At 40.6% G+C, this 27,620-nt stretch overlaps 1 protein-coding gene and 1 pseudogene across 12 annotated transcripts in view; both read right to left on the bottom strand.

Moving 5' to 3' along the window:
* The window catches only part of AHCYL2 (adenosylhomocysteinase like 2), a 199,240-nt gene that overhangs the window by 29,570 nt on the left and 142,050 nt on the right, over positions 1-27,620 (bottom strand). For 5 of the 12 annotated variants that reach the window (XM_053609156.1, XM_053609158.1, XM_053609162.1 and 2 more), the window contains 4 exons: positions 21,180-21,288; positions 12,197-12,340; positions 11,654-11,754; positions 2,263-2,365 (listed from right to left, as the gene is read on the bottom strand). In XM_053609156.1, coding sequence (XP_053465131.1) covers positions 2,263-2,365; positions 11,654-11,754; positions 12,197-12,340; positions 21,180-21,288 — 457 coding nt within the window. Of the gene's footprint in view, positions 1-2,262; positions 2,366-11,653; positions 11,755-12,196; positions 12,341-21,179; positions 21,292-25,638; positions 25,953-27,620 lie in introns of those variants that run through there. The other 7 variants (XM_053609157.1, XM_053609155.1, XM_053609160.1 and 4 more) reach the window with 4 other exon arrangements.
* LOC128560235 (hematopoietic lineage cell-specific protein-like) lies at positions 722-2,129 on the bottom strand (annotated as a pseudogene).

Here is a 27,620-nt window from a genome sequence, read left to right as displayed (position 1 = left end):
AGGTCAAGTCAGATTTCTGCTAAAGTAGAAACACAAAACGTTAAGTCAGGGCTGGAAAACCTACAGGGTGAAGCATTTTCTTCTTCTTTTTTTTTTTTGAGACACAGTCTCACTCTGTCACCCTGGGCACAGTGCTGTGGTGTCAACAGCTCACGGCAACCTCAAATTCTCGGGCTCAAAGCATTCCTCTTCCCTCACCCTCCTGAGTAGCTGGGACTACAGGCACCCGCTACCACGCCCGTCTAGTTTTTTTTGAGGTGAGCCATTGTCCCTCTTTATTTCCAACTTTAGGACTGAGCAGAAAGAAGGTTCAGAGATTTGTTTACAGGGAATTGAAGTAGGAAGACAGCATAACCAGGTAAACCAGGTAATCTAGACACAACTTCCCAGGTAAGCAAACCAGGAAGCCTGGAGCACAAGGCTGGAGAGCACAGCAATCCACCGGCTTCCCAGAGTATTAGGGGACATTTGTGGAGAAGGAGTCAGGACCCCAAGATATGTGTCCATGAGTTCATCCAGGACTGAGAGAACACTGAGGTGAAGAAGACCCCTTCCTCATGCTCTTTCTGCCCCAAGCCCTTAATGAAAGGGAGAGGGAAGCCTGTCCAGAGCCTCAGGCAGTCCATACACTTTAGACATTTGCAGTAGGAATAGGGAGGGGATGGAGGCAGAGCCACTTCAGACATGGAAAATCACAGTTGCAGTAGACACAGAGGGCCAGTCACTGGAGGAGCTTGACATAATTTGCAGGGAAGAGTCCAAATGCCCCCGCCACGAGCCTTCATCCACCATATCGATGTCAGTGATGATGTCATCTGGATCAAAGGGAAGCTCATCACTTCCTTGTCCGTGGTAATCATACAGGGCTATAGCTGAGATGCCCATGGCCCCACGTGGGCAGCCTGATGATCCAGGCACGGCAGAAGGAAAAGGGGACTCCTCGGGTTCAAGCACATCCTCATAGTCCCCCTCTGTGTCCTTATCCTGCTCATGACTGTCCATCTCAGCAATATCCTCATAGTCATTCTCAGGCTCGGGCTCAGGTGCCTCTTCATACACTGGTTCTTCCTCCAGGTAGAAGACTTCTAGAATCCGAGGGGGCAGAGCTGGGGGCTCCTTGTTGTCCTCTGGAGGATTCAGCCTCTTGGGCAGTGGGGGCACCGGTTGTTCTCTGCTGGTTCTCACAGGCTCAGGTTCTGATGACTGAAGACTTCCTGCTGGAGGCCAGGCCTCAGAGGAGATTTTCTTGGGCAGTGGAGCTGGTGCCATGGTTCTTCCACAGGCGCCACCAACTGCTGATTCTTGTGGCTTGTCTTTACCACGGCCTTTGGCTCCTATTGCCGCTTGGCCATCTGCTGGGCCTTCTCCTTTTCCTCCAGCTTCCTCTTCTCACCATGGATTCAAATTTTGCCATCAGCTTACAGGCACCACTGGAAGCAGCTTCTACAGGTGTCGTCTTCTGATAAGCTGTTGTTGGGGCCTGCATTTCACTGAAGTCGGCAGCACTCTTTCCCTGGGCTCTCACTCTCTTGCTCTCTCTCTTCCCCCCTCCACTCACTCTCAGTTAAAGTTCAGCTTTTGGAGGACAAAAACATTAGATGTGGGCAGTCAAGGGGGAGTGCAGGAATGCAGAACACCATCGGGATTGGCTTAGGCCCATGACCACTGTCCCTTCCTCCTCCACTTCTCCCGCCTTTCACTTTTCTCTGTGCACTGCCCTAAGCTCAGGGCATTCTTCTCAAGACACTGGTGTTTGGGTGCTTTACCTTATCCATTTGATCCTTCTGAATTCCATACTGGCCACCAAAGCCCTTGGTATACTCTCTCTGGGACTCGTCACGCCCGTCTAGTTTTACTACTTTTATTAGAGATGAGGTCTTGCTCTTGCTCAGGCGGGTCTCGAGCCCCTGAGCTCAAATGATTCACCCACCTTGGCTTCCCAGAGTGCCAAAATTATAGACGTGAGCCATCACACCCAACCCTTCTTCTTTAGGGCTCACTCAGTGAGTCAAAGCAAAATATTAAGCAATAATGGAATAATAGACATAGGTAGACATTTGCCAACTGTATAACAAAATTAACCAGATCATATTTGAAAGAAAACGCCCAGAAAAAAAGAACAAACTCATTTAGATTAGGGATCCACTTCTTCCAAGACAGCTCCTTTACTGTGAACCTTCCTTAAAAATATATATTAAAACAATGGGAGTTTTTGGAGACTTTCTTGAGCCAAAGACATGGAGAACAAATAAGAGAGCTTACCACTTTCTGCTAGAGCAGCAGCTACTTCATTGAGAGTGGAATAGATGTTGCAGGCAGCCCATCGGCACTGTGCCCCCAGAGCACCTAGAGTTTCCATGAGCACCTGTGTTAAAGAGAAAGCAAGAGATGAGCAAGCTTGGGCCAAACTAATGGTCAAGGAGATTAAGTTTATAGATTTGACAATGAGAATGTATATCAGAAATAACTTAGGCCAATTCTTTTCAAATTGTGCTGTACAGAACCTCTACAGTATTCTGAGAAGAGGGAGAGGGTTGTGGGGGAGCCACGGGAAGACGCTCTATCTGAGCTCTATGCTTTTACCTTTCAGCAAGAAAATATCTCCTGCCCAAGATCCTCCACAGATGCAAGAAAAAATTTGGCTGCTACAAACAGGCAAGGTAAGAACCTGAGAAAGCCTTGCTCTCACAGAGGCCTACTTAAGACAGAGGCTGCACTAGGAGATCCAAGAACCCCACTTGCCCTCCCCACCAGCCTGGCCCCCAGAAACAGGGAGCAGCAGTGTAGTGTGGCAGGAACTGGAAGGGAGATCCTCCCTCCCCCAAAGGTATGCCTGTGTAGAAACAGCCTCTGATCCAAGCACAAGGTAACAGCAACCTACTGCTGCTGGAGGAATTAGAAGCCTTTGCTGGTATATAACACAATCTATATCTACTCCAAGTCAGGACTATAATGGCAAATAATATACTACTATTCAATAAAAAAATCTGAAGACGGGTGGCGCCTGTAGCTCAGTGGGTAGGGCACCGGCCATGTATACCCAGGCTGGTATAGGTGGGCTCAAACCTGGCCTGGGCCAGCTAAAAAATGACAATGACAACTGCAACAACAACAAAAAAATAGCCAGGTGTTGTGGCCAGCACCTATAGTCCCAGCTACTTGGGAGGCTGTAGCAAGAGAATCACTTAAGCCCAAGAGTTTGAGGTTGTTGGGAGTTGTGACATTATGGCATTCTACCCAGGGTGATACCTTGCGACTCTGCCTCAAAACAAACAAACAAACAAAAATCTGGAGATACACAAAAACTGGGGGGGTGAACCCCACTATTAAGAAATAAAGTTATCAAGCTAGACACAGTGGCTTATACCAGTATTCCTAGCACTCTGGGAGGTTGAGACTAATCTGAGCAAGAGTGAGACCCCCGTCTCTACCAAAAATAGCCTGTGTGGTAGAACACGCCTTTGTCCCAGCTACTCAAGAAACTGAGGCAGGAAGATCACTTGAACCCAGGAGTTTGCAGTTGTAGTGAGCTATGATGATGCCATTGTACTCTAGCCAGGACAACAGAGCAAGACTATCTCAAAAACAAACAAATAACCACCCCCAACCCCAACAAATCAGTAGAGCCAGACTCTCTGATGAGCCAAATATTTGATCAGAAACTTCAAAATAACTATGATTAATATGTTTATGTTAAAGGATCTAGAGAAAAAGATGGATTATATCTATGAACAGACAGAAAGTTCAGCAGTGAGATGGAAACTACAGAGCAATTCAAATAGAAATAACAAGAAATTAAAAAAAATTAGAGCTTAAAAGTTCCTTCATCAGACTTATCATATTAGGTATATCCCAAGGATAGAATCATTGAACTTGAAGATAGAGCAGTAGAAATTACCGAACTGCAAACAAAAAGACATGAGAGTGTTGGAAAAAAATCAGAACAGAGCACTCAAGATCTCTGGGACATTATCAAATGGTATAACATGCATGTAACTGAAGTGCCAGAAGGCAAAGACGCAGTGAGAGGGCAAAAGAAACACATGAAGAGTTAATGGGCAATTATTTCCAAAACTAATAAAAGAGGATTTGGGAATACCAATATTCCAACAGACAAGAGCACATTAGTGTCCAGATCCACTAAAGCAGTGGTTCTCAACCTTCCTAATGCTGCGAACCTTTAATACAGTCCAAAGGGGTCGCAACCCACAGGTTGAGAACCGTTGCTCTAAAGGAACCAAGGCTCCTTGGAGAAATGGCTAATTCCAAGGCTAGAGCATGGAATATACAGGATGAGCTTAAGAAGTGCTACAAGAATGAAACGGACATGTCAAAAGACAAAAGAAGCAGGCTGAGCACAGTGGCTCATGCCTGTAATCCTAGCACTGGGAGGCCAAGGCAGGTGGATTGCTTGAGCTCACAGGTTCAAGACCAGCCTAAGCCAGAGCAAGACCCCGTCTCTAAAAAATACAAAAAACTAAGGCAAAAGAATGGCTTGAGCCCAAGAGTTTGAAATTTCTGTGAGCTATGATGTCACCATGGCACTCTACACAGGGCAACAGCTTGAGACTCTGTCTCAAAAAGCAAACAAATAAACAAAAAAAAGACATTGAAGGGGCTCCCCCGGCCAAACTGGGGACAATATGTGCATCAAAATAATGATACTAATGGATTATAACCCACTAAATAAAATAGGAAAAAATTATTCTATACAAATAAAAGTGAGTGAATGAATGAATGAATCAATCAATCATAAATCTGGAATGTTTATAGTTTATACTACTAGCTTACAAAAAGCATATTAATTACCAAGGGAGGAAAATAACTTTACAAAGGAAAAGCCTGACAGATACCACCTCAATCAAGGGGTTCAAGTGAACATTATTAATTATGGGACAAATTGAAATCATGTACCACCTATAGTATCCAACAACAAAAACATGCAGCATCACTTCACTGTATTCCTACCATAGACGCATAGCCTGAAGCATCGGAAAAATCTAAATTGAGAACATTTACACAATAATTCATCTGTACCCTTCAAAAGTATCGAGGTAATGAAAATCAGATTTAGAGTGTTTCAGCCTAAAGGAGACTAAAGAGACATGACCATTAAATGCGACACATAAGTATGGACTAGATTCTTTTTGTTTGTTTGTTTTTGTGATTTTTTTGGCTGGGGCTGTGTTTGAACCTGCCACCTCCGGCATATGGGACCGGGGCCCTACTCCTTGAGCCAAAGGCACCGCCCGATTCTTTTGTTATAAAAAGTACTACTGGGACAACTAATGAAACTTGAATGGGATCTGAGGATTAAACAGCAACAATGAATCAATGTTAATCTCCAAATTTTGACGGTGATACTGGTTGAATAGGAGAATGTCGTTCCTTGTAGAAAAGAGACACTTAAGTATTTGGGAGATATGATGGTGTGAATATATGTGGTCTCCCCCAGCTCTATGACTTAATACCATTGTATTAAGCTGTGAAGGTCATAAGAACTCTGTCCTCATGAATGGATGGGACTAGTACTGTCATGCAAGAGGCCTGAGGAAGCTTGCTTGCCCGTTTGGCCAGGTGAATACACAAAAGCTACCATCTATGAGGAACAAGACCTCACCAGGCACTGTATCTGCTGGTGCCTTTATCTTGGACTTCCCAGGTTCCAGAACTGAGAACAATAAATTTCTACTGTTTGGAAATTACCCAGTCTCAGGTTTTTGTTATAGCAGCCCAAATGGACTGAGAGTAAGGAGTCCAAACAGACTCAGGAGTATTAAGTTGGCAATTTACTCTCAAATGGCTTAGGAAAAAACGTAATTTTTTTTGCAAATCTCTGGTTATTAGATTTAGAAACTTATAAAATTTAAAGCTACTTATTTGATCCTGACTTGATTTCACTTTAATATATAAGATACGACAGGAATTCTTTTAAGAAGGTAGTGTACCATCCCACTGCTTTGATCAAGAGTATTTTTAATAGGAATAAAGCTTTGGTTAAAAAGCTTGATTAAACATTTCCTGACAGTAGTTAGCTTTGGGTACTGGTAATTTTCTTTCTTTCTTTCTTTTTATTATTAAATCATAGCTGTGTACATTAATGCAATCATGGGGCACCATACACTGGTTTTATAAAAAGTCTGACACATTTTCATCACACTGGTTAACACAGCCTTCCTGGCATTTTCTTAGTTATTGCGTTAAGACATTTATATTCTACATTTACTAAGTTTCACATGTACCCTTGTAAGATGCACCGTTTATTTTTTTTTTTTTGAGACAGAGTCTCACTATGTTGTCCTTGGTAGAGTGCTGTAGAGTCACAGCTCACAGCAACCTCAAACTCTTGGGCTTAAACAAACCTCTTGCCTCAGCCTCCCAGTAGCTGGAACTATAGGCGCCTGCCACAATGCCCGACTATTTTTTGTTGTCATTGTTGTTTAGCAGACCTGGGTTGGGTTTGAACCCACTAGCCCCGGTGAATGTGGCTGGCACCCTAATCACTGAGTTATGGGCACCAAGCCTACTCATATGTCTTAAATTCTAGTCCAACTATGTTTTAATATCTGCTTCATTTTTCACCTTAAATAATTTCTGAATTCCTTATAACCAGGATTACTGAATTTGTCAAACAAAAGAATGATATTGGCTAGGCGCCATGGCTCATGCCTGTAATCCTACTAGCACTCTGGGAGGCAGAGTGGAAGGATTGCTTGAGCTCACGAGTTTAAGAACAGCCTGAGCAAGAGTAAGACCCCATCTCTACTAAAAACAGAAAAATAAGCCAGGTTTCATTGTGGGCACCTGTAGTCCCAGCTACTTGGGAGGCTGAGGCAGGAAGATCACTTGAGCCCAGGAGTTTGAGGTTGCTGTGAGCTAGGTTGAGGCAAAGGCCCTCTAGCCTGGGCAGCAGAGTGAGACTGTGTCTCAAAAAATAAATAATAATAATAATAAAAAGAATGATACTGAAGCTTACCTACAGAGCCATATAAATTAACTAGGAAAGAAAAGTGACTGCAATAAAGAATATAAGACTGTGAGTCTGTTGGCTGTTAGGGCTCAAACAGGAGGCAGAAGGCAGGTAGGAGTGGGAAGAGGACAGCACTTAGAAGCTGGTTTAACCTCACTTCCAATCATTATCACCTAGAAGGAGTAGCAATGGAATCAGGTAAGAACTATGGAAACACCTAAAATACACAAATAAATCCATGTCTGTTAGAAATATGGGCAGGAAACCATTAACTATGATAGTTATTTCTGGAGCATGGGATTATAGGAGACTTTGTCTTTTTACATTATATACTGAGTAACATCTGACTATTATAAAATGAACATAAACGAGTTTCATACTCGGAAAAATAAGGTAGAAGACAAAGCCAAATGCCTTTGTAATTTTTTTTTTTTGCAGACAGAGTCCCACTTTGTCGCCCTAGGTAGAGTGCAGTGGTGTCACAGTTCACAGTAACCTCCAGCTCTTGGGCTCAGGCGACTCTCTTGCCTCAGCCTCCCAAGTAGCTGAGACTACAGGCGCCCACCACAACGCCTGGCTATTTTTTGTTGCCGTTTGGCCTGGGCCAGGTTCAAACCCACCACCCTTGGTATATTGGGCTGGCGCCCTACTCAGCCACACGCACCGCCCTCCTTTGTAATTTTTTTAAAGGAAAAAATATGCGGTGGAAACAATAATGTTAAAATTGTTAAACTAATTGTGATTAATCCATTAAGAACAGAAAAGAAACTCTGAAAGCTGGTAAATGTCAGTCAGCCTAGGAGCAAAAAACAAACTAGATACAATTTAGCAACATGAGACAGTAGCTATATTAAGCTACCACACTGAAGTCTCATGTCACTGACTGAGGAAGCCCAAAAAACCGTTTCAAGAATGTTTTTGCCTTGATTCATCGGTAGCTCCAAAAAGATAGCTTTTCAAATTATTGTATTAATTTTGGGCAGTCAAGTGCTCTTTTCCTCAGAGAACATATAACCCAGAAAAGTCTCCTAGTGAAGATGCTAACAGTAGCTGTCTGCATCTTGAGGAATCACTAGTGTTGGGAACATTCTTAATCAGGAATGTGAACATTTAAGTGTTATGCTTCAGGGGAGACAAAGATAATCTTTTGGGGCGGTGCCTGGGGTCAGTGGGTAGGGTGCCAGCCCCATATACCGAGGGTGGTGGGTTCAAACCAGACCCCAGCCAAACTGCAACAATAACAAAATAACAGCTGGGCGTTGTGGTGGGCACCTGTAGTCCCAGCTACTCCAGAGGCTGAGGCAAGAGAATTGCCTAAGCCCAGGAATTGAAGGTTGTTGTGAGCTGTGCCGCCATGGCACTCTACCTAGGTGACAAAGTGAGACTCTGTCTCTAAAAAATAAAAAAATAATAATAATCTTTTGAAAGTTGATCTACCCATACAAATGACTCAGATCTTATTAATCCCATAAAAGACTCCAGACCATTTCTTAATACACCAATTTAGCTGGCAACTTAATATCTATTACATCTTTGATGATGACTCAAAAGAGCAGATTTTGAAAATTGTTGGAGTATTTCTGGTTGTCACAATAATTGGGAGAGAAGTTCTACTGGCATTTAGTGGGCAGGGCCAGGAATCTGGACATTTTGAAACTGCAGGACAGTCTCTTTTTTTTCTTTTGAGACAGAGTCTCAAGCTGTCGCCTTGGCTAGAGTACCATGACGTCACAGCTCACAGCAACCTCCAACTCTTGGGCTTAAGCGATTCTCTTGCCTCAGCCTCCCAAGTAGCTGTGACTACAGGCGCTTGCCATAACACCCGGCTATTTTTTGGTTGTACCTGTCGTTGTTTGGCGAGCCCAGGCTGGACTCGAATCCACCAGCTCTGGTGTATGTGGCTGGAGCCCTAGCTGCTGAGGTATAGGTGCCAAGCCAGGACAGTCTCTTAAAACAAAAAATTGTGCCACATATCAAATGTCCCAGGGAAAGTTCATGTGGGTACACAATATATGTATAATTACCTGAGTTTGGAACCCAATTCTAATTTACATATTTTAAAAAAGTATTTTTATAGTTTTAATACAAAATAGTTTTTCCTTTTCTTTTTTGCAAACAAAATAAAAGCCAGGCATTGTGGTGGGTGCCTCAGACTTGGGAGGCTGAGGCAAGAAAATCGCCAAAGTCCAGGAGTTGGAGGTTGCTGTGAGCTGTGACAACATGGCACTCTACTGAGAATGATAAAGTGAGATTCTCTCTAAAAAAAAAAAAAATAAATAAATTACATATACTTAGATATGTTATTTGAATTCTGTTTCAGGATAATTCGGAGACACTGCCAAATTTATTTTTGTAGAAAGAAGAAGGTAGGAATCACTGGTTTAAACTAATCATGGTAATTCTAATCCTTTTTTCAGGAGTGGTGGAGCACATACAGGTGACTGAGTTCTGCTCATTGAGACATAATGGAGTATCTGGAGGAATTCTGGAAAGGTTTCCTTGCTCTTGAGAGAGAGGAAGACATGGCTCTTTTTCATGGCAGTTTGTAATGACTAAAACAACTATAATCTTCTGGCTATCATCTTGAGGGTATAGTAAGTAGACTGAGAAGGTATCTCCAAGAGAATCACAGAGATACAATCACAGTCTTGGGATCCTACATCTGAAGTCTGCCTTCCCTTTGGACTTTTAGCTACATAATGTAATACATCTCTTATGTGTAAGTCAGATAGAATCAGGTTTTATCCTATTTGTAGCCAAAAGCAGCCCAACACATAAGGTTGCCTTGTTTACAGAAATGACACTGGACGGGAAGATAAAGGGAAGCAGTGTAGTATAGCCGCAGAAGCATGAGCTTGCTTTTTTTTTTTTTGATACAGAATCTCAAGCTGTCACCCTGGGTAGAGTGCCGTGGCATCACAGCTCACAGCAACCTCCAACTCCTGGGCTCAAGCCAGTCTCCTGCCTCCGCCTCTGCTTCCCAAGTAGCTGGGACTACAGGTGCTCACCACAATGCCTGGCTTTTTTTTTTTTTTTTTGGTTGCAGCCGTCATTTTTGTTTGGCAGGCCCGGGCTGGATTCGAACCTGCCAGTTCAGGTGTATGTGGCTGGCACCTTAGCCGCTTGAGCCACAGGCGCCGAGCCGAGCTTGCTTATTTTGATATAATAGTCCCCCCATCTGCAGTTTCAGTTATCCACAGTCAACCAAGGTCTGAAATTATGGGAGTACAGTTCGATAAGATATTTTGGCAGAGAGAGACAACATTCATAAAACTTTTATTAGTCTTTATTATAATTGCCCTATTTTATTATTAGCTATTCTTGGGTTTTCTTTTTTTTTTGTTTTGAGACAGTTTCACCAAGTCGCCCTCAGTAGAGTGCTATGGCATCACATTTCACAGTAACCTCAAACTCTTGGGCTTAAGCAATTCTCTTGCCTAAGCCTCCCAAGTAGCTGGAACTATAGGCACCTGCCACAACACCTGGTTATTTTTTTTGTTGTTGCACTTGTCATTGTTGTTTAGCTGGCTTGGGCCAGGTTCAAACCTGCCAGGCTTGGTGTATGTGGCTGGCGTTGTAACCACTGTGCTAAGGGAGCTAAGCCAAAGTTATTCTTGTTTTTTTGTATGAGACAGAGTCTGACTATGTCACCCTCGGTAGAGTGCTGTGGTGTTACAGCTCACAGCAACCTCAAACTCTTGGGCTTAAGCGATTCTCTTGCCTCAGCTTCCCAAGTAACTGGGACTACAGGCACCCGCCACAATGCCTGAGTATTTTTTTTTGGTTGTAGTTGTCATTGTTGTTTGGCAGGCCTGGGCTGGATTCCAATCTGCCAGGTCCAATGTATGTGGCTGACACTCTAGCCGCTTGAGCTATAAGCGCTGAGCCAGTTATTCTTGTTACTCTCTTACTATGCCAAATTTATAATCATTTCTTGGTATCCATGGTGGATTGTTTTGGGACTCCCTTGGATAACAAAACCTGAGGATGCTCAAGTTCTTATATAAAATGTCAGAGTATTGTGTATAACACACATCCTCTCATATACTTTAAACTATCTCTAAATTACTTATAATGCCTCATACGATATAAATGTTATATAAATAGTTGTTATACTGTATTTTAAAAATATGTATTTTTTTATTGTTGTATTTTTTTCTCCCAATTATTTTCTTCCTGTTTTTAAAATTTCAAATTGATATGAGGGTACAAATGTTTAGGGTCCTGTTTATTTTCAATCTGCAGTTGGTTGAATCCTCAAATGCAGAACCTACAGATATGGAGCACCAACTGTGTAAATCAAACTGTATCACAAGTATGAACAAATAGGAAAAAACACAGTAGGCATAGAGTTTGATGCTACCCGAGGTTTCACACATCCACTGGGGGTATTGAAACTTATCCCCCATGGATAACAGGGGAAATACCATATATTGAAGATCAAATCTTGATTCTATAATTTACTAGCTATATAACTTTAAACAAATTTCTTAAACCCTTTGAGCCTCAGCTTCCTCATTTACAAAATAGAAACAGGAATACCTGTTTTATACGGCTATGATGAGGATTAGTGAACTAGTATTTGCTAAGCTCTTAACTTGGTGCTTGGCATGTTGTAAGCATTCAGTAGCTGGTGGCTACTATTTACCATTGTTTTGAAGAAGAGAAAGGAAAAGGACTCACAGCAGTCTGAGCAGTAATATGTGTGCAACCCACAATTTTGGCTCCAGCCAAAGGCTTTTCTCCTTGAGCTCTCTTCCTCAAAGCCATCAGTGCAGGCATTTCTGAAAAAGACACAATACATATACAGCAATATTAAAGAGGAGAGAATAAAAGATAAAAGAATAACCAGGAAACTTACTTTTCAAGTTAAGATCCTTCTCCCCATCGGGTCATATTAGGTTCCTCAAGGGATCAAGACATTAAACTTGAATTTTCTTTTATTAGCATTTTCAGAGGCAAATGCTACGGGGTTCCAATTCCCTGTACTAAGTCCTCCTTATCTACTCTCTCTCCTGTTTTCTTGTACAGGGGTTCCTTTTAGACTTTGCCACAGTTTACTCCTCCCCACAGTGTTTCCTAAGCTCACATTTCTTTCATTGTAATTATTCTTCAATGTTACTCACAAGTTTCACAAGCTACCAAACCCTAGGATATAGAAAGGGTTAACATGGACAGAAAGACATAGACAGGTTAAGAGGGAAAAAAGGTGCATGCTTTCTTTACCTTGTTCAGCAATTTCAATTTCTCTTCGTCCAAACTCTGCCTGTTTGATGTTCTTGACACAGAAGTCACTGCTTCCCTTAGAGTTCTTCTGCTGCTTGTCCCTGGGGGATGTCTCATCATCAGAGCTATCTGTATATGAAGCCGCTGGAATGACAAAATAAACAAACCTCAGCAGAAAAAAAAAAGCTTCCTCTACAATTCCGAACTACAGAGTGAACTGAGGCTTCTCTAGCCATCCAGCACCATGCAAATACACGCCTCTGGCAAGCACCTAAGTGGTACCATGGGGCTATCACTCATCTTCTATGGAAAGTGCTATTGATAGGTCAGAAAAGGAAAGCTAAGAGAAGTTGCCAAAGATATTTTCCCTGGGTACCATTAACTTGAAATCTAGGGCTAACTTTATTTTCAGAATATGCAGAGGTCCTTGAATATGTGAAAAGAGAGAGTGATGCCATGGTAGCAATAGGTGAAAAGTCTCTAATGCAACATCACAGTCATTAACCTATGGGTTTCTGGCATCCCATGTACCTTTCTCTCTTTGCATCTTAAATGTCTAACGTAATTTGTGTTTTAGTACAATAGCTGAACAGATAAGACCTAGAAAACAAGGAACCCATGTGAAAGTAATTAAGAACCATACAAAAAGTGTTTGTCTGACATAACAGAGATTCCTTTTTTAAGACTTGCTGAACTATGCCTGCAGACCCAATTAGACACTGACAAAATGAAGTATTTATTGTGCTTTCTCTTCTTGCTGGCCTCAGTGGGTTCTGTGTTACGCATTTTAGATTCCCAAAGAATGAAGAAACTCCTCGTTAGGTACAAAATGCTCTTATACTTATATTGAATCCATGTAGCAATATACACTAGATGATGGGTCTATTTTTTTATTATGGCTAACAAGCAACTGCTGCTACTGCTATCCACTGCTAGTCTTCATGTAACTCTGTAGTTGTTAATCATTTGCTAGAAAATGTGAAGCAATTTCTTTCCTTAAGTTTCTTTTTTCTTTTTGAGACAGAGTCTCACTATGTTGCCCTTGGTAGAGTGCTGTGGCATCACAGCTCACAGCAACCTCAAACTCTTGGGCTTAAGCGATTCTCTTGCCTCAGCCTCCCAAGTAGCTGGGACATCAGGCACCTACAACAATGCCCAGATATTTTTATTGTTGTTGCAGTTGTTCAGCAAGCCTGGGCAAGGTTTGAACCTGCCTGCCTCAGTGCATATGATGGGCACCACACCCACTGGGCTATTTTTGTTGCAGTTGTCATTGGTGTTCAGTTGGCCTGGGCCAGGTTTGAACCCGCCAGCCTTGGTGTATATGGCTGGTGCCTTTAGCCACTGTGCTACAGGTGCTGAGCTTTTCCTTAAGTTTCTGAAGATAGTTATTCCTAACCCCCACAATTTTGGGGAGTGGAAGATATAAAGTACTGTCTATAAAGCATTTTCTTTCTGTTTTTTTTTTTTTTTCTTTTTTTTTTTGAGACATAGTCTCACTATGTCGCCCTGGGTAGAGTGCCATGATGTCACAGCTCACAGCAACCTCCAACCCTTGGGCTTAAGCGATTTTCTTGCCTCAGCCTCCCAAGTGCTGGGACTACAGGCGTCCACCACAATGCCCAGATATTTTTGTTGTTGTTGCAGTTGTATTGTTGTTCAGCAAGCCTCGGTCAGGTTTGAACCTGCCTGCCTCAGTGCTTGTGATGGGCACACCACCCTCTGAGCTATGGGCACCCAGCCTATAAAGCATTTTCTATCTCTTAGTGGAACAAGAAGTACTCCCATCACTTTTCAGGGAAGAAAACTGTGAAAGTTCAGAGGGTCTAGGGTCTATGGTGTTCTGATCTACTTAAAGCCAGAGAATTAAGGCATTTCTGGGATTTCTTAGCAAAGAGTCTCTCTCTGGGAGGGCTGTAAAAGGCAAGTCTGACTTTGCCCAATTAATCAGGTATGGCACTACAGACTGCTTGGGCAGCAGGGGCCTGAGAATCTATCTTGGAACTGGAAAAGTGCCCTAGAGCAAAGTCCTAACACGAGGCAAGGAGAATGAACATGGGCACCAGGGGAGGTAAGGGAATTAGTAAATATCTCCAAAAGGACTTTTGTTCTTGAAAGGAGCTAATCTGTACACAAAGTTTGTGGTCCCCCCCACCCCCCTGGGAGAGCTCAAAGTACTTTTGGCAACAGAATCCAGAAACAACTTTCTGAGCAGTCATCTGTTTTACCAATCAATATTCAGAAATAGCTCATGAGTTAGAGGCTTAGGGGATCTATATTTCTACCACCCAAGAGAGAAAAAAGATAATAGCCAACCCTAATCTTAATTGAAATTTACAGGAAAAATTGCTTTTGAAGAAACCTTTTACATTCAGAATATCCTGAAATTTCCTTTTTTTTTTGTCAGGATTTTTTTTTTTAATTGTTGGGGATTCATTGAGGGTACAAGAAACCAGGTTACACTGATTGCATTTGTTAGGTAAAGTCCCTCTTACAATCATGTCCCCAAAAGGTGTGGCACGCACCAAGGCCCCACACCCCTCCCTCCTTCCCTCTCTCTACTCTTCTTTTCTCTCACCCCTCCATCCTTCTTTCTCTCTCTGCTCTCCCCTTCCCCCACCCCAACTGTATCCTTAATTGTCCTCATATCAAAATTGAGTACATAGGATTCATGCTTCTCCATTCTTGTGATGCTTTACTAAGAATAATGTGTTCCACTTCCAACCAGGTTAATACAAAGGATGTAAAGTCTCCATTTTTTTTAATGGCTGAATAGTATTCCATGGTGTACATATACCACAGCTTGTTAATCCATCCTGGGTTGGTGGGCATTTAGGCTGTTTCCACATTTTGGTGATTGTAAATTGAGCTGCAATAAACAGTCTAGTGCAAGTGTCCTTATGATAAAAGGATTTTTTTCCTTCTGGGTAGATAGATGCCCATTAATGGGATTGCAGGATCAAATGAGAGGTCTAACTTGAATTCTTTGAGGTTTCTCCATACTTCCTTTCAAAAAATTGATATTAGTTTGCAGTCCCACCAGCAGTGTAAAAGTGTTCCCTTCTCTCCACATCCACGCCAGCATCTGTAGTTTTGAGATTTTGTGATATGTGCCATTCTCGCTGGGGTTAGATGGTATCTCAGGGTGGTTTTGATTTGCATTTTTCTAATAAATAGGGATGATGAACATTTTTTCATGTTTGTTAGCTATACATCTGTCTTCTTTAGAGAAGGTTCTATTCATGTCTCTTGCTCATTGATATATAGGATTGTTGGCTTTTTTCATGTGGATTAATTTGAGTTCTCTATAGATCCTAGTTATCAAGCTTTTGTCCAATTCAAAATATGCAAATATCCTTTCCCACTGTGCAGTCTATTAGCTTTGGTTGTTGTCTCCTTAGCTGTACAGAAGCTTTTCGTTTAAGTCCCATTGTTTATTTTTGTTGTTGTTGCAATGGCCATGGCAGTCTTCTTCATGAAGTCTTTCCCCAGGCCAATATCTTCCAGTGTTTTTTCTGTGCTTTCTTTGAGGATTTTTATTGTTTCACGCCTTAAATTTAAGTCCTTTATCCATCTTGAATCAATTTTTGTGAGTGGAGAGAGGTGTGGGGCCACTTTCAGTGTTTTACATGTGGATATCCAATATCCTGAAATTTCAAATCCTTTTCCAGAGCCATGATAATTTTTATGCTCTGCAGTGGCCATTTAAAGATAGTGGTTACATGTTTTACAGTCAGACTTTGGTCGAAGTCTCAGTCTCTGGTGTATAAAGTAGAGGTGATACCAGAATCTAGTAGGGCTGTTAATTTATTCACGTATACCATCATTCACACATTTAGTGAATTCACTTTTACTTGTGCCCTTACCATGTACCAGCCATAGTTTAGGTACTGGGAATACAAGACAGATATGGTCCTTACCTTAATGGAGTTTTCAGTCTAGTACCCTGTTTCCCCGAAAATAAGACAGTGTCTTATATTAAGGTGTGCTCCCAAAGACGCGCTAGGTCTTATTTTCAGAGGACGTCTTATCTTTCCTGTGAGTAGGTCTTATTTTCAGAGGATGTCTTATTTTGGGGAAAACAGGGTAGGTGAGCCAGAAGTGAAATAACTAATTATAAAATAAAAGTTTTTTTTCAAAACAGTTGTAATGTATGCTATGAAGCAGAAATCAAGATGCTATAAGACTAGATAACAGGAGGACATGACTTGAGAAGATCAAGATAATATAAGTAAAGCGTTTAGTGCAATGCTTGGCATATAGTAGTTAAGCACTGCATCAGGGATACCTGATATTACCCGCTTTTGCACATATTTTAAATTCACTACCTGGTATAATTATCTTTAAAGGTTCTTACTTAGTTTTAGGATTTTGAATGGGAAAAGAATGATATACATACATCATTATCTGGCAGTTTCTTTTTTTTGTACCTCCGTCATCTCTTATGAATTTACCAAAGCAACAGGTGGTTGGCTGGAAGTAATTAAAAAAGTTGAGACTGGAATCCTAACTCTACCCAGAATAGCTCTCCCCTCCTGTTCTTCTCCAGCTTCTAAGGATGAGTCAAGAAAACAAACAAACAAAAATAAATAAAATAAAATATTCCCTTAAGAGAAGCATTCCAACTTTTGGCTCTCCCACCTCAACTCAAAGAAAAAAATTACATCACTTCCTTATTCCAAAAGCTAGAGAAAACAGTATTTAATTTTCTTAATAGTCAACTGGTTACAGTTAATTCAACCAATATTTTTCCTTGGACCAAAATGTATACAGGCTTCAAAGAGCCCTGTATACAGACCTGCTCTAAGATAAAAACCAAACGTATCAGTTGTCCAGAATGTACCAATATGTGGACAAAACTTTGCTGTTTGGAAAATCTAAAAATATCTCTAACTTTTAAGAACCAATTATGAATAAGGACTTCTGTTTTCCCTCCTTATTCTTAACCAATTAACTCACTATAATGACAGCTTTTCCAGAAATATATCAGTGAGAGTAGTCTGACTTTGGAAGAAAGTCTCTTTTGTTCACTTGTTTTTATGAGATTTTTTGCTTAGGGAAAGAGCTTTTAGAAGTTTGTTTGGATTTTTGAGATGAGGTCTCACTCTGTCACCCAAGTGAGAATGAAGTGCCACAGCCACAGCTCACTACAACCTGAAACTCCTGGGCTCAAATCATCTTCCTACAACAGCCTCCCAAGTAGCTGGGGCTACCAGTGAATGCCACCATGCTCCGCTCATTTTTAAACTTTTTTTTTTGTAGAGATGGGGTCTATGATGCCAGGGTTGCTCTCCAATTCCTAGGCTCAAGCAATCCTTCCTGCTCAGACCCTCAAAGCATTTGCATCACAGGCATGAGCCGTCATATCCTGCCATTTGTTTCTTATAAAATAATTTCATGGATTAATGTAGCACTTAACTTAGGTTCTGCTAGAATTAAGTTCTAATGCCTGAAGCATTCATTCATTATATACAAAGAATTAACTTCTCTCCCATGCATCTAAAAAGTTACTATTTATGTACCATCTTTTGGAGAATTAAGAAAATAGTCTATCAAATCATTTCCTGTGTTCTGTGATTTAGATAAGGAACCCTGTTTGAGAAAGGCTGGTAGAGGTTCCTAAATAAAACATGGTAAAACTTAGTACTAGAATCATTATGAAGGAAGAGTAAGCCATAGCCCACTTAGCCTCTAAGTATCTTCAGCAAAATAAGCACTTTGGATAGGAAAGCATCTTTTTTTGAAATGTCATAAACCTTAGTCTGGCTGTTCACATATACTGAGTATATTAGAGACCTTGGCAAAGGTGTAAAGTATAATAAGAACGTCTCTGAACCCCTTTCATTAATATCATTTACTGAGGCCCTTTTATGTGTCAAACAGTTCTAAATGCTGGAAGCAGAGCAATATAAAGACAAAAATTTCTACTCTCTTGCATCTAGCATTAGATGGGAGGTAAAAGAAAAAATTAGTAAAATATAAAGTATGTTATATGATAGGAAGTGCTATGAATAAAAATAAAAGAAAAATTTGATAAGGAGTATTAGGTGAGGTATTTTTATAGTATTTATTTTTAATGAATGCATTTTTTTATTTCAAATTAATATGAGAGTACAAATTTTTATGTTAATTGTTCTCACTTCCAGGGTAAAGTTCCAGATGTAAAAGAGTCCCTCACCCAGGGGACATGATACATACCCTCACAATGTGCACGTAAGGTGAGATGCCACCTCATGCCCTCTCCTCTTTCTGCCAATTGTCCTCCCCCTCCCCCTTAATGAATGCATTTTTAATTGACATAAAATTGCATATATTTATTGTGTACAAAACAAACAATATTTTAAAATATGTATACATTGTGGAATGGCACAATAGAGTTAATTAACATATATATTATCTCATATACTTATTTTTGGTGGTGGGAACACTTAAAATCTATTCTTTTACTGATTTTCAAGAATATAATACATTGTTGGGTGGTGCCTGTGACTCAGTGGGTAGGGTGCTGGCCCATATACCAACGGTTGCAGGTTCAAACCTGGCCTCAGCCAAACTGCAACAAAAAACATAGCCGGGTGTTGTGGCGGGCGCCTGTAGTCCCAGCTACTCAGGAGGCTGAGGCAAGAGAATCACCTAAGCCCAGGAATTGGAGGTTGCTGTGAGCTGTGTGATGCCATGGCACTCTACCAAGGGCGATAAAGTGAGACTCTGTCTCTACAAAAAAAAAAAAAAAATAGAATAGAATACATTGTTATTAACTACAGTCACCATGTTGTGTATAATAGAAGAATAGCCAGGATAGGACTCAATGAGAAGGTGAAATAAATTATATACACACACACTCATAAATGTATGTATTTTAAAGACTAGTCAAGTGCAGTAGTGAGAAGCAAAGAATAGAACAAGGAATTCTATCTGTAACTGTAAATCAACTGAGATAACTCACTATCTTTGGACCGGATAATATTTTTGATAAAGAAGTGCAGGAGGTAAGATAGCCAGCTGTGCATATTTCTGGGAAGACAGCATTTCAGGCAAAGAGAACGACAAGTACAAAGGTCTTGAGGCAGGAGAGTGTCTGGCATATTTCAAAACAACAGTAAGGAGACTACTATGGGTAGAGTGAAATTAACAGCTGGGAGAAGAGGGAGGTTTGGAGAAGTAGAGAGATGATCAGACACATAATGGAAGGCTGGATGGGATAGAGCCTTACAGACTGCCCTAAGAAAATTAGACCTCACCCAGAGTGAGTCTGGTAAGCCTTTGGAGGGTTTGAGCAGAGTATCGATGTGACCTGATGTATTATAAAAGGATGAATTTGGCTACAGTGTTGGGAATAGACTGAAGATGGGTAAAGTTGGAACCAAGAAGATCAGTTTTTAAGACATGAGAGGTATGAAATGTCTATAAATCATCCAAGTGAAAAAATTAAGCAGATAGTTGAATACATGGATCTAGTGTGCAGGAGAGAGACTTGAGCTAGAGATAAAATATGAGAATCAAACACCAACATATGGTATCTATTTATTTAGGAGACAGAGTCTCATTCTGCTGCCCAGTCTAGAGTGCCATGGTGTCAGCCTAGCTCACAGCTATCTCAAATTCCTGGGCTCAGGCAATCCTCCTTCCTCAGCCTACCTAGTAGCTGAGACTACAGGAATGTGTGACAACTCCCAACTAATTTTTTCTAATTTTTTTAAGTAGAGACAGGGTCTCACTCTTGCTCAGGCTGGTCTTGAACACCTGAGCTCAAGGAATCCTCCTGCCTCAGGCTCTCAGAGTGCTAGAATTATAGGCGTTGAGCTTCTGCACCTAGCCTCAATACATGGTATTTAAAACTATCAGATTAAATGAGTTCACCTAGGGAGAAAGTATAAATGGAGAAAGGAAGTGGGTTCAAGGATCCATCTTTGGGACTCTCCAGTGGTAATTTCTATAGTCATTTAAATTATAATGCCCACTGAAAATGGGCTCCAAGTTCTTATTGTTATGCATTTGCATATATTCTAATATTTAGAAAACTGTGAGTCACTTCCATTATTCTTGGGTTCTCATTTGATGGGCCTGGAGTTCTTTCTGTATCCTATGACTTTCCATTTCTCTTTTATGAATATGCCAGGAAGCAAGAGTTTTCTAGGATCATACACTAAAACAAACATGGATTAAAAATGAATCAGGGCAATAGGCATCTCCATTCAGAATCTGTTTAAAAGGGATTGACAATTGTTCATGTGAAGGAGAAAAAAAAAGAAGGCAACAATGCATGTGAGGCAGATGCTAAAGAAGTAAACAATCTTAGGCTGCATTTTGAAAGCAGATTTATGGAAATAACACTTCTTATAGATTAATTCTGACCATCTAGAATATTATATTGATAGGAATATATTGATAATATTGTTTAAAAGGACTCTTTAATCTGGAAAATGTCCAGATAAGCATAACCAGGATAGTGGGATATCCCAAAATCAGGCAACCCAAAATGGCAATTTTTATTTGTAAGTAAAATCTTTTCTTTTTCTGAGATAGAGTCTCACTTTGTGGCCCTGGGTAGAGTGCTGTGTCTTCATTGCTTCTTAAGAGAATTGAGGTTTCTCTGTTAATTTGCTAGTAACAGATGAAAGGATGAGGAACTTCATTTTTATTTTTAAAGGATGGAAAAAACACAAGTCATTACATATATTGTTTAGTGAAGGTCAGTGAACAACATATCCCCACCTTTCTGAGTAGATCAAATAACTCAATTTCCTTAATCATTTCTTCTGCTTCTGTTGGAAAAGGAGGCCTCTATTAAGTACCACTCTGAATTCTGAAGAGAAATCCAAAGATTCCACCAAATTTTGACTCAAAGTATTTATTCAAAGCACAGATGAGGTTATGCTTACTTAGCCTTGGATAGATGGAGGGTGGTGGGGTTGGGGGAGGTGGGGTCTGTTGATCATACGTATTAGCCTTAATGCATGGGTCCACAGCAGCTCACACTCACCTGAGCTGTAGCTGTCAGTAGATGACTGAGAAATGGACCGAGACAGAGAGCGACGTCCAATTTTGGTGGGACGTTTGTTGAATTCTTGCTTCTGGTCAGCAAATTGGATCTGCTAAGGAAAAGAACCCTAGTTACATAAGGGAAAAGAACCTCCATTTTGAGAGCAACGCTAGGCTTGCATTGTAGGCTCTTATTTTTCTTTGTAGTTGATCTGACTGTATTCCTATCAGGAATGTTAAGACTCTTTGAACAGAAGAATAGTTTTTCATTCATTACCTACTATGTTTCTATCAAATTCAAATCTATGATCACTCTCTGACTATATGCTTTTTACAATAAAATTGTGACATCCCTCCCCCAAATGGAAAATGGGATGTTCTGGTTAAAGTAAATTTTTAGAAAATTGAGTCATATTCAGAAATCCCTTCTATAGTTTCGCTGAAAATTAAAGCTGGAAAGAATCTTTTAGACTATCCACGTAGCTGTAAGTTTCTAGATATACTAGATGAGAAAATTGTAAGGTACAGAAAGGTAAAATGTGGGCAGAGAGATCAGGAAAAAATTTTTAAAAACAAAAGTGAAATGACTTGCATTTAAAAAAATGACTGGCATTCAAGTTTCAAGATTCTTGGTAAATGGTAATATAATAATTTTTAAATGGGGCGGCACCTGTGACTGAGTGAGTAGGGTGCCAGTCCTATATACTGAGGGTGGCAGGTTTGAACAAAAAAATAGCCGGGCATTGTGGTGGGCACCTGTAGTACCATCTACTCAGGAGACTGAGGCAAAGAGAATCGCCTGGGCCCAAGAGTTGGAGGTTCCTGTGAGCAGTGATGCCATGGCACTCTACCGAGGGCGACAAGGTAAGACTCAGTCTCTAAAAAAAAAAAATAATAATAATAATAATTTTTTCTTTTTTTCTTTGTTTTTTTTCTAATAATAATTTTTCAATGGCTTTTCATTCAGAACAAACATTCTGGAATTCACATTTATTATTCACATTCTGGCTATGCCGCTTATTATCTGTGTGATGTTGTCAAGATGCTTTTGTGAGCATCATTTTTCCATAAATAAAACAGATAAAACTACTTACCTCACAGGTTTTAGAGAGTTCAATGAGACAATATACGTAAACTATGAAACATAGCAGGAGATTTAATAAATCCATTCCAGCTCACGCCTGTAATCCCAGCACTCTGGGAGGCCAAGGTGGGTGGATGGCTTGAGCTCACCAGTTCGAGACCAGCCTGAGCAAGTGCGAGATCCCACATCTAAAAATTAGCCAGGTGTTGTGGTGAGTGCCTGTAGTCCCAGCTACTTGGGAGGCTGAGGCAAGGGGATTGCTTGAGCCCAAGAGTTTGAGGTTGCTGTGAGTTATGATGCCACAGCACTGTACTGGGGCAAGAAAGTGAGACTCAAAAATAAATAAATAAATAAAATGAAATAAATAAAATAAATCCACTCCCCACCCCTAATCCCTACAGTTCAGTGTTTTTATAACTCATGCAGGTAGCCACTCTAATTTGTTAAATGTTTTCTGAAACATATTAGTTAGCTTTCCAGTTCTAGTAAGCATTAACTTATCTTTTTTTTAATGTTTGGCATTATAAAATACCTAAAAACTACAAGATCAATCATTTACTAACTGTAAAAGATATAGAAGGAACAGATGATTTCACTGAATGTATATAAATCTCAGATCATACTCTGGAGGTTGCATTTTGGACAATATCTGATAATGACTGTTTAATCTCTGCCCCTACTGTTAGGAGGTGCCAGCTGATATTTTATAATACTTTACAAATCAAAGCTCATATCATTTATTGAACTAATACTTTTTCTCTAACAGAACGTTTGTATACTTGCTTATTCTTGTGGATTCAAGGTGGCACAGAGGAAGGTCTACTGAAAAGGATAGAAGACATGATGACTAATTTTACTTTCAATGATAAAGATGAGCCAAACACATCAGACAGGATGAAAGCAGCAACTGATGACTACACTTACTGTAGTCAGAGGTAACTCATGAGTCATTTGAGTACTGAGACAAGGGGACCAATGCCAAATCGAAATACCTTAGTATTGCCATTTAGGGGAATTCATAGCATTTTTATAGCTGTAACAACAAATAAAGCCTGCGTAGTGCTTCTTTAGAGTTTGCAAATTGTTTTCAGCAACAGGAAAATCCATTGGATTAGAGGCTTTTCACAAAATGAAAAAGGACAAAACGGATTATTTTGCTAAAGTAGTAATTTATTTCAAAAGGATAAAGTGCCCCTTCTGTGTATTCCCATGGGATGCACACAAACTTTCATGTATTGTACTATTTCTAACATAGCACCTACTAAACTGATTTAACTGTCTGCCTACTTGTTTCCGTTATAAATTATAGGCTCCATAAGGTAGGGATCATCTTATTCATCCTTACATCCTCATGCACAAATGCCTGGCACATCCTAGGCACTCAATCATGTGCTGAATCCATGAATCTGAAGTAACCTATTCTATTTTCACTATATTTGGCTGAATATTCAGTTAATATAGTAAACATAAAATAAGCTTAAATTTAATTTTTTTTTTTGGTAGAGACAGAGTCTCACTTTATTGCCCTTGGTAGAGTGCCATGGCAATCACACATCTCACAGCAACCTCAAACTCCTGGGCTTAGGGCGGCGCCTGTGGCTCAGTGAGTAGGGCGCCGGCCCCATATGCCGAGGGTGGCGGGTTCTAACCCAGCCCCGGCCAAACTGCAACCAAAAAATAGCCGGGCGTTGTGGCGGGCGCCTGTAGTCCCAGCTGCTCGGGAGGCTGAGGCAGGAGAATCGCGTAAGCCCAAGAGTTAGAGGTTGCTGTGAGCCGTGTGACGCCACGGCACTCTACCCGAGGGCGGTACAGTGAGACTCTGTCTCTACAAAAAAAAAAAAAAAAAAAAAAAAACTCCTGGGCTTAGCTGATTCTCTTGCCTCAAACTCCCAAGTAGCTGGGATTACAGGCACCTACCACAACACCCAGCTATTTTTTTGTTGCAGTTTGGCCAGGGCCGGATTTGAACCCACCACCCTAGGTATATGGGGGCAGTGCACTACCCACTGAGCCACAGGCACTGTTCAAAAAAAAATTTTTTTTTTGAGACAGAGTCTCAAGCTGTCACTTTGGGTAGAGTGCTGTGACATCGCAACTTACAGCAACCTCAAATTCTTGGGCTGAAGCGATCCTCTTGCCTCAGCCTCCCAAGTAGCTGGGACTACAGGCGTCCACCACAATGCCCGGCTATTTTTTTGTTGCAGTTGTCATTGTTGTTGTAGCAGGCCTGGGCTAGGCTTAAACCTGTCAGCCTTGGTGTATGTGGTGGGCACCCTACCCACTGAGCTACGGGCACCACCTAAACTTAAAATATTTTTTAAGAGCAAAAATGTTGGGACGGAGAAAAGAGAGGGTAGGAAACTGGGGAGGTAGATAGCAGTCAGGCTGAAAATTCTCAAAATTCTCGCTTCCATTTCATCAACCTTGTTTAAGACAGGGTTTATTCTTTTTTAGCAGGTCATCTAGGAAACAGAGTAATAATGGATTTTCCAAAGGCCATACTGAGTCACTTGCTAACTTCAGTAGTGCCTTCTTTTCAAAAAGAATAACAGATAAATCCTACCTCAATACAAGCCCCCGCACCACCCATACATACACACATGCATGTGCACTCACACCACTAGAGGGGGCCAGTCACTCTGATTCTGTAGATTTATAGGATCAGGGTAATGCCTAGGTATTTTCACCTTGGTAACAACAAACCATAGAGATATCTAGCTGCATTATCATCTCAAATCAGTTTCTCTGAGCTGAGCTCTCTTCTCTATAATCCTTTCCACTCACAGTAACCCCGCCACCCAGAACAAGTCCAGGTTGTCTTTTGGCACTAAAGGCAATTAGGCTGTACAGGCTTTCTCCATTTAGAACATAGGGATCTAAAACCTTGGTTAGACATGGAATTCAAGTTTCTCTAAAAGCGACTAGCTACATACTTATAAATTATATAATTTTCCCAAGAAATGTCTGTCTTTCACTGATAACCAGAATATCTGAGTTAAGTGGGTCATCCCTGGTGTCTGCCTTCCCTCAATAATTAAATGCCATATTCTTCATGCAACAGTCCATTTTGTAATGGACTGATTTTGTAATCCCTACCCCAATTGTGGTACCTTGGTAGATTTAACCTCTAACTTTCCTACCTTGTCTGAAACCAAAGAGTCTTTCAAGGTAACCCTCCTTTTCCATTGCAGACAGAATAGCCTAATTCTAACAGGTATCAAGGCAAGGGAGAAAAAGAGACCGTTATGAAAGTAGTGGCTCACCTTATACCAGACAGCGAGATGAAAGCAGGAAAAGAGGAAAAAAGGATATAAGCAGCAGCCTTTTAAATAATGGCTACAGCGGCAGCAAATGGTAAATAAGAGCTTAGTCTCACCTGGGTTTTAATCCCAGAGTTGCCATTGACAATGTATTTCTTCCTGCTGCTCAGCATGGTGACATGACCAGCCCTACTGCCACCTCTGTGGCCCGGGGACCCTTGTGGCCAGGCCTTTAAACTTTCCTCATCAGCAATTCTGTTGGCTCTGGTTCCAGCTAGCTTTTTGGAGGGGGGAGGGGGACTACTCTTCCTTGGAATCCCTGAAACAGTTCCAACAACCCCTTCAACAGCACAGCCCCAATTTAATAAGGCATTTCTGTTAGTGGCTCATCAGCCATTCCTAATTCTGGTGGCTGTTTTGCTTTTATTTTCTTCTTAAACACCTAATTACATGGATCCTCTGACCTCTAAACCTTAACAAGTCCCTTGACAAGGCCCAACTTGCTTGTGTATAACAATGGCTTATTTATATAACCAATACACTTTTTTGCCTACTATAATTAACTTGCTAATTAGGTTCCTTTTTAACCTTACCTCCTCTTCCCTGTCAGATGATTTTAGTCAACCTAGTCTCATTAGGAAAAAATTAACTACAGAGCCCAAAAACAATGAGGGACTTTTTTAAGAGTAAGAAAAAAAAATTAATGGTGCCAAATATTCAGGCAGCCCTGTATCCTTGGATTAGGCAGACACTGGTTTCAGCTCTGTTACCAAGGAAATCAGTTTTCTCAGCCTGTTATTTTACTCTTAATTGTGCATCTTTTTTTTTTAATTAAAAAAATTTTTTAGAGTGGGGGTCTTGTTCTATCACACATGTTGTGCAACGGTGTCATCACAGATCACTGTAACCTCAAACTCCTGGGCTCAAGTGACCCTCCTGCCTCAGCCTCCCACAATGCCTGGCTGGCTATCTATCTATCTATCTATCTATCTATCTATCTATCTATCTATCTATCTATCTATCTATCTATATGGAGTCTTGCTATGTTGTCCAGGCTAGTCTTGAACTCCTGGGCTCATGTGATCCTCCCACCTTGGCTTCCCAAAGTGCTAGGATTACAGGCATAAGCCACAACATCAGCCTATTATAATTATTCATCTTTTATACAGGCTTTAACATTTGGTTTCTAATCTTATCTCAGGATTGTTGCTGACTTAGCATGGGGTGACCCAGTTTGATTTTTTTCAAAAAATGTATTTCGTGGAAAGTATGACTACAAAGAGGAGTTTCTTATCTCTTCAGAGTCCTCAAAATAATAACCTAATTACATAGCAAATAATGATTCAGACAACAGGGCAAAGAATAACATTATCTGTTTGATTTCTGAACGGGACACAGCAAATAGGAAAGTATACTACAGAGGCTAGAGAGGAAAGTGATTTGAATTCTTCCTAAAAAAAAGAAAAGACTGCTTGTTGAGCACAAGAAAGAACATAGATTATCTTTTAAGAATAATCTCTATTTTTAGAGAAAAGGTCATGTTACATAGTGTTTACTGACTTCTCTGAAAGAAGAGAAGGGGAGAAGAATTAATATTTATCACATTACTATATGCACAGCCCTGTGTACTGTATGTTGCTGCTATTGATCTGTACAAGAATCTTAAGAATCAGGCATCGTCATTCTCATTTGACAAAGCAGCTCTGAGACAACAAATAGTTTGCCCAAGGTCTCACAGCAAGTAAGTGATGGGACTGGAATTCGAGCCTGTGGTTATGTCAGAGCTGAAGCTCTTTCCACTATACCACACCCTATGATATTAATCAGAAGGACCAAAGAAGTCTCCTGGCCCTAATCCTTGGTGCACTAGCCCCAACTTAATCCTCTTAAATTTATCTTTAAATGTATTTAATTTAAAATTACTCTTTAAATTTACTTTCTTATTAGAGTGGGTCTTAGAAATGATATCATCCCTGATGATCGTGGGGCTCTGATCAAGCCATAATTCTCAAACACTTATAATTATATGAGTTAGAACTCTAACAGCCATTTAACTGGCAACTTTGCCCAATGCCATTACCAAAAATGGAAACAGAAA

The sequence above is a fragment of the Nycticebus coucang genome, chromosome 11 (genome assembly GCF_027406575.1).
Source record: "Nycticebus coucang isolate mNycCou1 chromosome 11, mNycCou1.pri, whole genome shotgun sequence".
Taxonomy (NCBI): Eukaryota; Metazoa; Chordata; class Mammalia; order Primates; family Lorisidae; genus Nycticebus; species Nycticebus coucang.
The sequence above is the reverse complement of the archived record's forward strand: the minus strand, read 5'-3'. Positions and strand labels throughout refer to the sequence as shown.